Genomic DNA, 16,434 nt, shown 5'->3' with positions numbered 1-16,434 from the left:
ACAACTCTCTCACACTCCTGTTAGCTTTGTTGCACCTCTAAGGGCATGCCAAATTACCTTGTCATTATTCTTTTTGGCCCAGAAGTTTTGTGAAATTATAAAACTATCATCATAGCTCCACCACTCAGTTTCAACATGACTGGTGTAATCAGCAAGAGTAAAGGCAGGTACACATTGCAGGACCTTAAAGTGCTCGGGGGGTTATCTGATCGTTAAGCATTACACACTGCAGGAGTTTATTTCTTGAAATCGGCTGTCATAATATCGTTGTGGTCTTCACAACAGGATTGATCCCCGACAAGGGCTGACACACTGTAGGATAGTTCACTAGGATGCTATCTCCAGAGTCAGACCCAATACATACATTTGAGTTTATTCCAATTCATTTTAATCGACGTATCCCGTGATATGCCTCTCTCCCTCTCCCCCCTCTCTCGCTCTTTCTCTCTCTCTCTCTCTCTCTCCCTCTCTCTCCCTCTCTCGCAGTCAAGTGCGCAGAAGCCGTCAGTGACAGCGTTGCCATGTCCGCTTATTATAAGCGACTTTGGGCTTGTTTTTCTGTAGAGTTGCTTGTAAATATTGGTTGTTGCGGGGTGCATTTTTTGGGCTTATTTGTGTAGTTGCTTATTTGGCCTTGTTTCCTAATGTTGTTTAAACCAGTGGTTTAAACAACACATAATATGTATTTGTCCGCAGACCCCCCTTCTGTAAATATGTTGTGCCATCACTGACCCCCATACAAGATTTGTGTGGATTTGGAAAATATTCCACAATTTTCTCAAGATTTTTATTTGAAAATAGCTGCGACGCGTTGTGAGCTTGTAGATCGGCTATTTTCAAATATCCAATGTATTTGTAAATAGGTTTAAAGTGCTCAAGTGGCCTTTTCTTGGGCTTGTTTTCATAGACCTGGTTGCTTATTTCTCTCGCAACATCTGGCAACGCTGTTCATAACAGCGTGCACATGCTGCACACTCACACACACACACACACACACACACAGAGCTCGCTCTTGCTCTCACTCTCTGTCTGTCTGTCTGTCTCTCTCTCTCTCTCTCTCTCTCTCTCTCTCTCTCTCTCTGTACAATTCCTCTAAAATAAACAGCCCACCACCAGGCTCGCTCACTCTCTCATTTTGTTTTATAATGTTAACTTAATACAGGTCTGGACGGTAATATTGCGGGACTGTTTGTTGTGGTCAGATCCAGCGACGCTCCCCTGGCCACGGTGGCTGTAATGTGCTCTCATTGGCTGTAGCGTGGATCTCCTCGCAGACCCTTTCATAATGTATGATACTGTCCGATCTCCTGTCTGGGACAGAGCTGAATATCTAACATGGTAGTTATCTGAAAACGGTCGGAAAGCCGTCGCAGAGCGGATAATGGCGGCCACATCGTCTCGCGGAACCTTTCACACAGAGCGAGCATTATCTCGCAGATCAAAGGCCGATCTGCGTCAGATCGGGAGGTTTTGTCGGCGAGCGCCAAAAAATGTCGGCGACAGCAATCTCGGACCCAATCTCCTGCAGTGTGTACGGGCCTTTACTAACACCGGAATACATTTCAGGCCCTTTCAAATGCATGTATTGTCACATCAAGTTTACAGGTTTAAATAAAATAGTGGGTTAAATGCTTTAGTGCAAGCTACACACAAATTGCAGTTACCTTTTAAATAATAGGAGATACAATTGCAAAAAATAAGTATCAAATATTTAAAAAAAGTTTTACAAAAGTGTATCAATATTGTTAGCTATATCTTACCTGTATTTGTGCTGGTCAGAGGGAGACAAGCTGCTGTAGTAGTGCACAATCAAGACATCTATGAGCTCTTTAGTTCTGTTGCAGACCTCCAGCATTTGCAGGAACCTGATTGATTGATTGAATACTTTATTAACAGTTTGCAAAAAAAAGCACAGAGGTACAGTTTCATACAAAAGGATGCTAAAGGGATAAAAACCCAAGAAAGCAATATAGCAGGGGTCTTCAACAGGGGGTCCGGGACCCCTAGGGGGTCCTCAGAGTTAATACAAAGGGGTCCGCCAAATCTTTGTGTGATATATATATATTTTTTTACATTAACCACTTGAACCCTAGCATCCCTTTTCTGAGGAGAACTTTAGCCAAAAATAGCAGATCTACAAGCTCACAATGCCTCGCGCTGAGTTCGTAGATCGGCTATTTTTGGCAAAGAGTTATAGGTGTAGAGGGAAAAAAGAGCAGCAATAGTTTATCTGAAACACAATTGTATACAATATAGAGGGGGTCCCTGCTTCTCTCTTAGCTAGGGGGTCCTTGGCCTGAAAACATTGAAAACCCCTGTACTATAGGCTTGTTTCCATTGGGGTCCTGTGTATTCAATTCATCAAAACATTTAAAGACGAATAATAACATTACCTGCTGCTGATTGGCTGTTTTAGGCTCTTGATCTCCAGGTGAAGCAAAGACTGGAACTCTGCAAAAACTTCCTTTTGCTTTGGAAACTTTTCTATGTCATAATAGACATCAGAGCAGAACTCTTCGATGTATGACTGGAAAGGACTCAAAAGGGCCTTGGATGCATTGGAGACCATTAACTGTGTCTCCACTGATGTCGAGCAATGCAGGGTTCTCTCTTCTTGCTAGTGTCTCCACTCCAGCCTTCTTCCCTCTCATCACAGCACAGTTGTCCAGGAGAATACTGACGACTTGATTCCAGTTAAGGCTGTAGGACTCCAGTATATCAGTCAACTCGTTTGTGAGGGTTAGTGCATCTGCAACATTTGCTTTTCTAGAGGCCAAGTGATGTGTCACAACTTTCCCCAAATCCTCATCATAAAACCGCACCAGAACATTAAGCAGTCTGTCCATGTTCTCATTGGTGGCCTCATCAGCATTTAAAGAAAAAAATCTTCTCTCCATCTTCCTAGACAACTCTTTTTTTATGTGAGAGGAAATGCCATGTGTATAAGACGCTTGTGTGTTTGACACACTTAATCTGGACAGTGCATTCTTGTCCTGTGCAACACTCTTTATCAAATCAACAAGGGGCTGTGCGACGGTGAATGAAAGATCATGTTCTGCAATAAATGTGCAGATACGCACCTTAAGATTGCAAACACGATCGGTCATTGATTCACGTGCATCCTCGCAATGTTGTTGTTGCACCCGGTAGCACTGTAGTGTGTTGCAGTGCACTAACAGCAGCTCTGTGACCCGGTTCATTATTATGTCGGAAAAGCGCCTTTTTTCCATTGGAGCCGTACAGCAGCTTTTTATTACACACACTACAGAAACATGCTCACGGTTCCCTCAGCTTTTTACACCAGGACCTGAACGGCTTTCCCGTCCCAAATTTTTCGTTCAGCCAAGCCCACCTCCATTTATTTTTTACTGTGCTGTCAATGACAGTCACATCAGAGCCTTCATTCACAACCAACGCCTCCATGATTTATGCTCGACTGACCGGTACGGCGCTACCACAGGTGGGAGTATAAACACAACAGTGCAATGCATGGTGGATAAACCTCCCCGCCTCCTGCCTTGAAAACCAATCATGATACCGTCACAAATGAAACACCGCCCAGAGTATTTGCATTGACACCTGTATGGGTGACTTTTGTGAGTGACAAATAAATCCTCTCTGATTGGCAAACATAGCAAATGTTCCGCTGCTTATTTTAATACAAGTGAACGTAAGCTAAGCATACGTTTATTGTCAATTACTGCTCCCTTCCCTGCAACAAATAATTATATCCTACCTGTTACGTGGTGTAATCCACTTTCGATTTAAAACTACAGTGTATTCCATTGTTCCTGTGATTTCATCGTTTGGACACTGCCACCATCCATACAGAGTAAAATCCATAACTTCAGCGGTAAATCCGTGCTACTTTAAGTCAGAATGACAGGGGGAACGGAGCACAACAAACATTGCATGCCGTAAAAATAGCAGATCTACAAGCTCACAACGTGTCCCGTTCGTGATGCGTTGTGAGCGTTGGGAATGGAGCACTTAATGCATGCCGTAAAAATAGCAGATCTACAAGCTCACAACGCGTACCGTTCGTGACCTGTTGTGAGCTTGTAGGTCTGCTATTTACCGCGCACGACACCGCCACACAGCTAAGTATATAGCTGAGGGCTAAACACGGTGTCGGGTTACAGGGGTTGTGACGCAGCACCAGCGCAGCACTCTGAGCAGCTGATATTTATCGCTGGTGATGGATTATTTTTTAATTGGTGGGATGGTGGATGCTTTGTAATTTGGAGATCATTTTGAATAGCAAGTAGGCTACATTTTGACGACTTTGGTCATGTCATTGACACCGCGGGCATATACACATACCCCCCCACCCACTTTTTTTTTTTTTTGCAGATCTGCACAGATCTCATAAATGACCCCTAGAAAATCCCCACGACGGAAATCCGTCGCCACGACGGAGAACTTTAATCCATGTGTATTTGGCTGCGGAACCCTATCTGAAAAGATTTTGTTCAAGGGGCCCCCAACATTTGTGTTAAATTTATTTATTTTTTCAAAATTATTCAAAATGCTTCAACAAAAAATAAAATAACAATGAATGAAAATAGTCAGATTTACAAGCTCACAACAGGTTGCATTGTTTAGCTTGTAGATTTGCTATTTCCGAATAGCCCAAGTATAAAATAGGGTTAAAGTGGTTAAACAGATTTTGATGCTAATAGCCGATTTGGCTGGGGACCCTCTGGAACCCGGTCAAGAACCCCTGGGGGGGGTCCCCCCCCAACGAGTGCCCGAACGGACCTGGACTACGTAGATGACATCTGCCTGCTATCTGACCATGTGGAGCAGGCACAGGTGCTCCTGGCCGGAGTGGAGACAGAGTGTGTGCCAAGGTTGGACCTGGGCTAAACGCCAGGAGAACAGAGGTTATCACCTATGATAATTATCCTCCCGAACCATCAGACCAAGACGGAGACCTTAAAGGTAGGGTAAGTGATTTTCCTTTGTTCAACATAAGTGTTAAATTTCTCTATATTCTGCTATGGAGTGTTTGTTCAGTATCTGCGGCCTCCTCCTCTCTCCAGCTCTTTAAACTAAAATGTCGCGAAGATTTTTTTTGTTGAATTATCCCTTTAATCCTAAACCCTAACCCTAATTTTTAAAATACATCAAATTAACCACTTGAACCTCAGCATCCCCTGGGGGTCAAATAGCCGATGCATATAGGTCTAAAGTGCTCCATTGTTTGTTTTGCTCCTAGTCGCTTCTTTTGGGCTTGTTTTCATAGACCTGGTTGCTTATTTCTCTCGCAAGATCTGGCAACGCTGTTTCAAATTAGCCCTACACGAAACCCTTACTGCATGTTGAGTTGACATGGTTCAGCATCGGTTCAGAACCGTCAAGATTCAAAGTTTGTTTCTAGAAACATACAGTGTCGTTTTATTCTGCCGATTAGGTTGCAGGCAGTGGTGGGCAAAGTACTCAAAGAACTTGAGTCAAAGTAAAACAAATACTCCTGTTCAACTACAAGTGAAAGTTGCTCTGTCAAACATACTTCATTTAAAGTATTGGCATTTAAAAACGCTTATTCAGAAGTAGAAATTACAAAGTCCCATTTTTGTTTTAAATATCAATGAAAGGTTCCTCAAAAACAAAGCGGCGCTCGGGTGGCACAGTGGTAAAGAGCATGCCCACCGCCGCGGAGGTTGTGGGTTCGAATTCACCGTGGTGCATCCGGCTTTGTCGAGCGTCAGTACGAACACAATTGGCCCGTGTTCAGGGGAGAGAAGCCGGGGCGGGGAGGGTGATATTTGTCACTGCACGTGCTGCAGCGGTGCCTGTCAGCTGGGACTGTTGGGCGGGAGGAGTAGGACAAAAGGCTCTACGTCCTCCCGGTGGGGGCTCCTCACTGGCAGGTGAGTCATTAGGATACTACAGCAGTGACAACGCACAGAAATGTGTGAGGGGAGGAATCAATTGGCATAGCAACTAAAGGGGGTCAAAAGCAAAACATATACAAAGTAAATTGTATTTTTAATATCAATGAAATGTTCCTTAAGAATACAAAATAAAAAGTCATGAATTTTAAGTATGGTACTTTGTTACTGTCCACCACTGGGTTTAGACCAAGAACCTGCCCATGTGTGTTTATCAGCTAGAATACAACAGCGCTGATTGATTGGGTTTCGTTATCGCCCAGGACCCACACACACACGCAGTGTGATATTTCTGTTTATTCTTGTGAGCCATAAAGTTCTCAAAAGTAGCAATAAAGAGGAAAAAGTTATCGTCCTGGGGGCTCTGTTATCTCCCAGTAACAGCCTGACTTTCTGAACGGCCAACAGAATATTTCACTGGAGTTATTAAACCACAACGTCTATTCATAACTCTCCTAAAAAAAAACATACCAGCAAGAAGAAAGCGAATGTTGTTTCTCTTTCTGAACCGTTTGTTCTTCCAGATAATGAGCATGACTTTCATTCAGCTCCCAGAATGGGCTGATAAGATGAAAATATGCAAATCGTTTCCTCCATCGTGGCCTGTGGCATATACGGCTTGGTGGGTTCACAGGTTTTATGTCATTATAAAAGTTGTTTTTAACAACATAATCATCACGCTGTCACAGAGCAGGTCAGCTGAGGAAACATGACCTAATCTGCCTTCCCTGCTTCATAGTTTTGGCAACAGTTTGGCTGTAATTCCGCATTTTTAACAGCACGTTCTCGATTGAATGATGTGGTGCATAAGAAATGTTGATCTTCTTTAAATACATTTCTGTAAGTGTATAGACAGTGAGTGCCGCGCTATGAGCTTGTAGATCGTGAACAAATATATTTTTTATTTTTGTCTAAAAACTGTTAGGATTTAGAATGTTTTTTTTTAATCGGCCTCATAGTAAGTAAGCCTTGCAGAGCCTATCTCCTGTGTCTGTAGCGTGAGGCGGCTTGATGTGGTACATCCCCCAGCCATGGTGTACAAGTGGACATGACACAAGACTTGCCCCCAATCCAACCCCTGGATGCTGAGTGCCAAGCAGGGAGGCATTTGTATAGTCTTTGGTATGACCCCGTCGGGGAATCGAACCCCGACCTCCGAATCTCAGGGCGGACACTCTAATAAAAGTTGAAGAAAAAAAAAAAAGTCTAAACTTAAAATGTATCAGCAGCGCCGCTACAGTCTAGTAAATAAGAGTTGTGAATCACGGGGCTTATGTTTGTTAATGTTTATTAATTGAGCTTCTTGCTAATGACTCTGGGCCCGTTAGGGAACCGCTAGGTTCACTGCTCACCAACTCATTATCCCAACACCAACCTTTCTTAATGAGAAAAACAGAAAACGATACTCAAGTTCTATCTCTACTCACTAAATGATACTAAACTTAAAACCCCTTTTTTCTCTCAGGGGTGAGGGTATTCATTTAGTCCATATATTCAACATTTTACTTGAGTACTGGCATTGAAACATACTTAAAGTAACCAAAGTACAAAGTATCCATTCTACAGAATGTCCCATTTCACAACATTTGTCAAATTATTCCCCCCCACCCCCCTGAGAGTAAGTATAAAGCATTGAAAGATGGACACCCTCAAGTAAAGTATATGTTCCTCAAAATTGTACTTAATATAAGTAATTGAAATTAATATATTTTTTATCGTGATCTCACAGTCTTATCTTTATGCCCCCAAACATGAATTTGTCATTATGAAGGACACAGCGTCTTTGATCATATTCCTTTATCCATTATAAATCACACATTTTATCACAATGATTCTCAACCTTTTTCATTTCAAGGACCCCTAGTTTGATATGGATCAGGCCACGGGCCACCAATTGAATAACATTTGTATCTCTAGAACCTCAATCTACACTGTCAAATCTGCAGCGCTTATTTAACTCTGAGAGTGTGCAAATGGAACCAAATGGACCCTTGCGAGAGCCTTACGGGTCCCTTTAACTCTCAAGAGTTAAAGGGATATTTCACTTCAAACATGTTAGGGGACATTTTAACGTCTATGCTGGCTTTTGTGAGCGCCCCAGACAGTTTTTAAGTTGCTTTAAGATATTGTATATGAATTTATATAAAATATATAAAATAGTAAAAAATGCCTGTTCCAGGGGGTCCCCAGCAACATTAGTTAAAGGTAGGGTAAGTGATATTTTTTAGGTAAAACAAAAAGTATTTTGTTAAAAGGTTAAAGCACTATATTGTGATAGTAATCATTGATATAGAGTGTTTGTTCAGTAACAGGGGCCTCCCCATCTCTCCAGCTCTTTAATAAACAGATTTTATTTTTTTTGGTAGGTGACAATATTTCAGCCGATCAGAAGAGAGTAGGCATTTATCAGCTTAATTTTTATAGTGTTCCAGTTCCCATTTTGTCCGCTCATTTCTTAGTGTCATCACTTCCAATTTCACTTGTTTAAAGGGTCTACACCATGAATTTATTAATTTTTTGGGTTTTTTGTATTTTTTGGGCTCCCCAGTGTCTCTTGTACCCCAAAACAATTTTTTTTTAACATTCAGTCATTCATTCTCATTTCAGAGATTTTCAGAATGGGCGTGTCTGAACAGGCCATTTCAGAATGGCAATGCAAGTGACATCACTTGCATTGCCATTGCATTGATGCTGGCCAGACAGAATTGCTCAGTAGCCCCCCCCTGCCCAAGAGGACGTTTTGGTATTGCAGCTGAAAGTGCTGTATAAGCCAGAGACAATTGACTTGGGATGAGTATATCTGAGTGATGATTTAGGCTCAAACCTTTTGAAAAAGGTTTGAGGGACATACACCATATGATATTAAATATCAAATATTTTTTTTTAATTCATGGTGTAGATCCTTTAATCTGTATCCTGACTGAGTTCTCTATCCTTAATAAAATTGGAAATGAAACTGAAACGAAAATGCATTTTCTGTTTTATAAAGAGCTGGAGAGACATGGAGACTCCTGTTACTGATCAGACACTCTATAGCAATGAGTACTATCAAAATATAGAGCTATTTAACGCTTACTTTAACCAAAGAAAATCACGTACCCTACCTTTAATATAGCATTCAAATTTGTTTAACAGGTTCAACCCTACAGCATACACATCGTGCATATACGTATGCACGAGTGGAACCAAATGGACCTATGAGGTCCATTTGGTTCCATTTGTACACTCTTACAGTTAGGAGTTTACAGTGTATACTGGGGGTCCTAGAGATAGAAAGTGGTTTGAAATGGGGGTCCGTGGCCTAAGAGGCATATCAACCTGGGGGTTCTTGACATGAAAACGTCGAGAGAACCAACTGTCCTAGAGGATTGCTTCACACGCGGGGTGGCTATTTAATCACTTTCTGTATTACAATTCAACCCTCTTCTAATAATAGAACAGAATGATGTCTTTGATGTGCGGTCGTGACCTGGACTCAACGTCCCACAATCCCTCAGCAACAAACCAATTTCCCCATCAAATCCAGCGAGAGCACACATCACACCATGTGCTGAACTGGTAAAGGTTAGAGAGAGAGAGGGAGAGAGAGAGAGAGGAGAGAGAGAGAGAGAGAGAGAGAGAGAGAGAGAGAGAGAGAGAGAGAGAGAGAGAGAGAGAGAGAGAGAGAGAGAGAATGAACGAGACAGAGACAGAGAGACTATGATATATTATATGTTATATATAGGGTACAGACGTCCTGAAGTCACTCCCACTACCCCTGGGTCACAGCGTAATTTGTTGCATTGGATTTCCCATAGGGGAATCTCAGATCGCATCATATAAGAACAAACCACCCCGGCAATTTGGTCAGGTATGTGACTCTGTGTCGTTTATGAATGATATTGAGTTACATTTGATAACGTCTTGAAGAATAATTTGGAATGAATCACTTTTTATTTTACCATCAGTTGATGCTTCATATCCATATGAGTAAAATCACCAGGGTGATTTGTTTATTTCTGGATTTCCTATGGGAAATCCAAAACAAAAAATAACGCTGTGACCCAGGGGGATCGCGCCCTCTAGTGCTTTTTTTTTTTAGCCCTAGACATGATTGTCATGTCAATAAAGCATATTTAAATTTAAATTTTGCCAGAGAGACATACAGTAAAATCTGTGTTAATATTCTCCATTTTGTAACCAAATGGACCCTACATGTATTTGTTCATTCAGTTAAATAAACATTGTGGATTTTACTGTGCAGTGTGAGACACTGGAGGCCAGGGCTAAGATGTCATGGCTCATAGTAAGATGTCGAGTTCACGGTATGATGTCAAGTCATGGTTCACGATGAGAAGTCGAGTCATGGTTCACGATAAGATGTCGAGTCATGGTTCACAATGAGATGTTGAGTCATGGTTCACGATAAGATGTCGAGTCATGATAAGATGTCGAGTCATGGTTCACAATGTGATGTTGAGTCATGGTTCGAGATGAGATGTCGCGTCATGGTTCACGATAAGGTGTCGAGTCATGGTTCACGATAAGGTGTCAAGTCATGGTTCACGATAAGATGTCGAGTCATGGTTCACAATAAGATGTCGAGTCATGGTTCACAATGTGATGTTGAGTCATGGTTCACAATGTGATGTTGAGTCATGGTTCGAGATGAGATGTTGCGTCATGATAAGATGTCGAGTCATGGTTTGTGATGAGATGTCGAGTCTTGATAAGATGTTGAGTCGTGGTTATATATAATATGTATCATTATTATTATTATCATTATTATGTGTCATGCGGTATGTCATTAACACATTGCCTGTCAAGGATGTAGATCTACGTCCTTTCAGATGTTTTTTTAAATCCCACAAGAGGGCGCTCTAACGCAATTTAGGAATGATCCCTCGACTCTGATAGAAGGAATGGACGGATGTGATGTCATCCCAAGAAACGTCACTTCCGTCCACTCCTATATTAGAATTTGTAGAAAAACACATCTAGCTCTGATCTTTTTTTATGGGATTGTCATGTCAATAAAGCATATTTTAATTTTAATTTTGCCAGAGAGACATACAGTAAAATATGTGTTAATATTGTCGAGTCATGGTTCACGATAAGATGTCGCGTCATGGTTAACAATAAGATGACGAGTCATGGTTCACGATAAGATGTCGAGTCATGGTTCACGATAAGATGTCGAGTCATGGTTCACGATAAGATGTCGAGTCATGGTTCACAATAAGATGTCGAGTCATGATAACATGTCGAGTCATGGTTCACAATGTGATGTTGAGTCATGGTTCGAGATGAGATGTCGCATCATGGTTCACGATAAGATGTCGAGTCATGGTTCACGATAAGGTGTCGAGTCATGGTTCACGATAAGGTGTCGAGTCATGGTTCACAATAAGATAAGGTGTCGTGTCATGGTTTGTGATAAGATGTTGTGTCATGATAAGATGTCGAGTCATGGTTTGTGATAAGATGTCAAGTCATGATAAGATGTTGAGTCATGGTTCACGATGCAATGTCGAGTCATGGTTCACGATGCAATGTCGAGTCATGGTTCACGATGCGATGTCGAGTCATGACAAGATTTCGAGTCATGGTTCAAATTAAGCTGACGAGTCATGGTTAATGGAGCTCACGCTGGAACAAAACAGACCTGGAATAATTGCTTTTCTATGTTTAGTTTGAAAGTTTGCTCGGTGTCAGACAAGAAGTGAAAAGCTGAGCGATGGGAAAATCGATATGTCACCAACTGACTGCAGAACGTGGCTGGACTTTTCACACAGGGAAAGAAAAGACCTTCAATTACACATCAGACTCCCCCGAGGTTCTCTGACTCTGAGTACAATAAATGTTATGAGAGACAGAGAGAGAGAGAGAGAGAGAGAGAGAGAGAGAGAGACGGATTAGAATAATTGAAAGATTTGTAGACGAAAGAAAGAAAGCAGGAGAAATGCAGCGGAGGACATTTATTTTCTTATATATGTGTTTGATGTCTTTTTAATCACACTTGCATCGATTAGTTTCGTGTTAACTGCAGATGAGCCAGCTGAATAATTCAAAGTCACAGTTTCGTGGTGATGTGTTTGAGAAGTCCCCCTACACATTTAAATCAGTGTGTGGGGGGGGGGGGGGGTGCTGTTCACACCAATAATGATAACGTTAACAATAACTCAATGCTGCCAAGAGCCAGGCTCTTGTCCTGGACAGTCAGCTGTCCCTCAAGACACACATCGCTCACTCCTGTAGGTTTACAATTGACAACATCTCGAGGATCAATCCCTGCCTCACCCAGGAGTCTGTCCAGTTCCTTAGCTTTAACTAAAACTAAGATGAGAGAACATATTACTCCAGTTTTATCGTCACTATATTGGCTTTTAAAATGACTTTACTTGTTTATAAAGTTCTCAATGGTCTGGCACCTTCCGACCTCTATGACTGCCTGCCTAGATATGTTCGAAACGAGTGCTGACCTGTTTGCAGTGCCTACAATGACATATAAAGAACACGGTGAAGCAGCATTCTGCTTCTACGGGCCGATCGACGGCGTGGAATAAACTCCCAATATACCTAAGACAGGCAGCCTCTGTGGATAGCTTTAAAGCGCAGCTCAAGACAATTTCTTCACTCTTGCTTTTAGTTGATTTTTAAATCTCTGTGTTGTTATTCATGTCCTCACTGTATTGCCTGATTCACTGCCCTTTTTTCTATTATTTTAATGTTGTTTTATGCTTTTCTTTTTTTGCTTTATTGTTAAAATATTTGTACTTTTTCTGTAAAGCACTTGTGCTTTATTCTTGGCCTGGAAAGCACTTAAAGCTGCATTTCATGTCATGAAAGGTGCTATACAGATAAAGTTTATTATTATTATTATTATTACCCTTATTATTATTATTATTATTATTATTATTATTATTATTATTATTATTATTATCCAGGCCTCAGTCATCTCAAAGCTTCAGTTGTAACTCCCTCTTTATTGGCCTCCCTCCCGGCATGCTCACTGAAGCCCCACCAAATGATGCAGCAGCACACCTGGTCTTCAACACTCCCACCATTTTTCACATCTCCCCCTTTTGCTTTCCCTTCACTGGCTTGTGGTTACTGCCCTGCACTGAGCACAAAACACTAATGTTGGCCTACACGACAACCAAAGGCATGGCACTCCCTAAATCACTCTCCTTATATCCCGTCCTGTTTATCTCGATTCGATTTTCTCTTGACCGCAAATGTTAAGAATGTGATTGTGGATTCAGTTGCATGTTAGACCAGGCGTCATGTATAGATTATACTGTATACTGTAGGTGTAGTAACATCTTACCTGCTGTCCGTGGTAGAAGACGGCCAACAGGAACATAGCCATCAGGAGCAGTGACGTTTCTTTAGTTCCCAGGAAGTTTCTGATGGAACACGATTGGATTTATATTAGATGATGATCTCTGTCTCTGTGGACACTTTCTGTTGATGTAATATACAGACAAGCATAAACAACCGTGAAATCTCGATGGTTTGGTGTAAGGTGGTAGCATGAGTTGTCTTAAAGGAGCACATTCAATCTTATCTTCATTATTAGATGGTACCATTTTTGTCCAATCAAATCCAATCCACTTTATTTATAGAGCACATTTAAAACAACAGCGTTGAATCAAAGTGCTGTACACTCAGTAAACGAATATAAAATACTACGAGTAAAACAACAAACAATAAACAGGGGGAAAACACATAGGGGGCCCTATTTTCGCCGGTGCCTTACCCATTATCCCTAAACTTCTTTGCCACAACGTGCATTTGTAGATCGGCTAGTTGAACTATTTGAAATGTTTTTAAAAAATAGTAAAAAATAGCAAAGAAGTTTAGGGATGATGGGTAAGGCACCGGCAAAAATATGGCCCAGAGGGTGCAACACATAGACAAATTGCCCAAAGGAAACAGCAACTCTCAGTCTGAATCATCTAAAGCTAGACCCTCCAGAAAAACGCGGGCAAAAATCCTTGATTATGCGGGCTAAAACTTGTGATTATGCGGGCTAAAATCCTTGATTTTGCGATGAAATATACCGTTTCTTTTGCAATTTTATGCGGTGAAATTGCAGGAAGTTGCGAAATATGCGGAAAGTTGTGAAATATGCGGCAATATGCGAAATATGCGATATGCGAAAAGTTGCGGAAAATGCGAAATATGTGAAAAGTTGCGAAATATGAAGAAATATGCGATGCGAAGCGCATATTATGCGATGAGATGCGCATATTATGCGATGAGATGCGCATGTTTAAAATGGCATATAAAAACGTTACCCCCGCATAATTATGCGCCATTTTGCTGATTATGCAGTAAATCGCATAATCGCATTTTTCTGGAGGGTCTATAAAGCCAAGGAGTACAAGTGAGTTTTCAAACGTGATTTAAACACAGGCAAAGGTTTGAGACGCTCCAACATGTGGGTGGAAGATCGTTCCACAGTTTGGGTGCTACTGCGGAAAATGATCCGTCTCCCCTGGTCTTCAGCCTTGTTTTGTGGGACCAGAAGAAATGACTGGTCAGTAAGCCTCAAGACCCTTGTAGGGTTATTGGGAGGTAGAAAATCTGATATTTACATTGGTTTCAACCCATTTAAAGACTTAACAACAAACATTAAAATCTATTTATGTCTACCCACTCTGTGGGTCTGTGGGCCGTTCAGAAACCTGCCTGCCTATTATGTCACTGATAGGCTAACTTCTGTAGTTTATATTAGCTTGGAATTCCCATCGATGATATGATTGGTGGGCAGGTTTTTTAAAGTTAAATGCCTCTTTAAATCAGTCATCACCCAACCTACACTTTCCCCCCATTCTATGTTCTGTATCAGAGTGTCAAAACCTTATGCTGTGTCTGTTGTTCCTATAATGTTCTGTATGTTGCTACACATTGTGGCCTTTTGCTTCCAGTCCCGAGGGTTTCAAGGAATGAATACAAAGAATGAAATCTGATATGCAAACCACATGGAGCTTAAATGACAACCAGAGCTCCAAGGGAAGCGGTGTGTGTGTGTGTGTGTGTGTGTGTGTGTGTGTGTGTGTGTGTGTGTGTGTGTGTGTGTGTGTGTGTGTGTGTGTGTGTGTGTGTGTGTGTGTGTGCACGTGCGTGTGCATGTGTGTGCATGTACACGGACAAACTGAAAGGTCACCATGCTATCAGAGAGAATGCCTCCATTAGGCCAGACAATGACTTCCTGGTGGCTCACATTGTCAACCAACAAGCAAAAGGTCAACACGGAGAGAGAGAGAGAGAGAGAGAGAGAGAGAGAGAGAGAGAGAGAGAGAGAGAGAGAGAGAGAGAGAGAGAGAGAGACAGAGACAGAGACAGAGACAGAGACAGAGAGAGATGGGGATGGCAAAGCCAGTTTATTTGCACATTTCAACATCCAGGGAATTCAAATCATGAGACATTGACAGTCAGAGCATACGCCCTATATACTGCGTGAGCTTGTTGATCTGCTATTTTAGCTATTTTAGGAACACTTGAAATGTTTTTTTAAAGTATTCTTTAGGAAATGTTCACATGTATTCACATGCTATACCCAAACCAGGTTGAAAGTGGTTAAGAGCGTGCAAAAGGCACAGTGTGTGAGTGAGTGAGTGTGTGCGTGTGTACTCACTCTGTATTGTGGTGTACGGTGTCGTATCGTAGGAACAGAGATGTGTAAAAGGCCTCGGTCAGCAGGGAGTAGATGGCGATCATCACCAGCAGAATAGCCAGCTTCATCACAGAGTTCAACCTCAAGAACACTGCACACGTCACCATGGCCAGGACACCCGTGAAGACGAAATACTGATAGAGAGAGAGAGACAGGAGAGAGAGAGAGACACGTCACCATGGCCAGGACACCCGTGAAGAGGAAATAGTCATAGAGAGAGAGAGAGAGAGAGAGAGAGAGAGAGACGTCACCATGGCCAGGACACCCGTGAAGACAAAGTACTGAAAGAGACACACAACAGTGACAGTACGTGGGTTAAACCACAGTGATAAATTGTAGTCAGAACTGCAAGCTCACTTTTTCTGCTGCAATATGAAGACTCATCTCTTCGGACTCCACATCACCCCCTAGCACTCACCTCTTCAGTCTCCATCTCACCCCCTAGCACTCACCTCTTCAGTCTCCATCTCACCCCCTAGCACTCACCTCTTCACACTCCACCTCACCCCCTAGCACTCACCTCTTCAGTCTCCACATCACCCCTAGCACTCACCTCTTCAGTCTCCACCTCACCCCTAGCACTCACCTCTTCACACTCCACCTCACCCCCTAGCACTCACCTCTTCACACTCCACCTCACCCCCTAGCACTCACCTCTTCAGACTCCACATCACCCCTAGCACTCACCTCTTCAGTCTCCACCTCACCCCCTAGCAATCACCTCTTCAGACTCCACATCACCCCCTAGCACTCACCTCTTCAGTCTCCACCTCACCCCCTAGCAATCACCTCTTCAGACTCCACATCACCCCCTAGCACTCACCTCTTCAGTCTCCACCTCACCCCCTAACAATCACCTCTTCAGACTCCATC

At 42.2% G+C, this 16,434-nt stretch overlaps 1 protein-coding gene across 1 annotated transcript in view; it reads right to left on the bottom strand.

Moving 5' to 3' along the window:
• adcy8 (adenylate cyclase 8 (brain)) overlaps positions 1–16,434 on the bottom strand; it is a gene marked incomplete at both ends in the record, with an annotated part of 127,005 nt that overhangs the window by 32,034 nt on the left and 78,537 nt on the right. Inside the window, 2 exons of the mRNA XM_080439980.1 lie at positions 13,207–13,285; positions 15,523–15,695. Coding sequence (XP_080296106.1) covers positions 13,207–13,285; positions 15,523–15,695 — 252 coding nt within the window. The remainder of the gene's footprint in view (positions 1–13,206; positions 13,286–15,522; positions 15,696–16,434) is intronic.

The sequence above is a fragment of the Gymnoscopelus braueri genome (genome assembly GCF_963280865.1).
Source record: "Gymnoscopelus braueri genome assembly, chromosome: 10".
Taxonomy (NCBI): domain Eukaryota; kingdom Metazoa; phylum Chordata; class Actinopteri; order Myctophiformes; family Myctophidae; genus Gymnoscopelus; species Gymnoscopelus braueri.
This window is presented reverse-complemented; position numbering and strand designations above follow the sequence as displayed.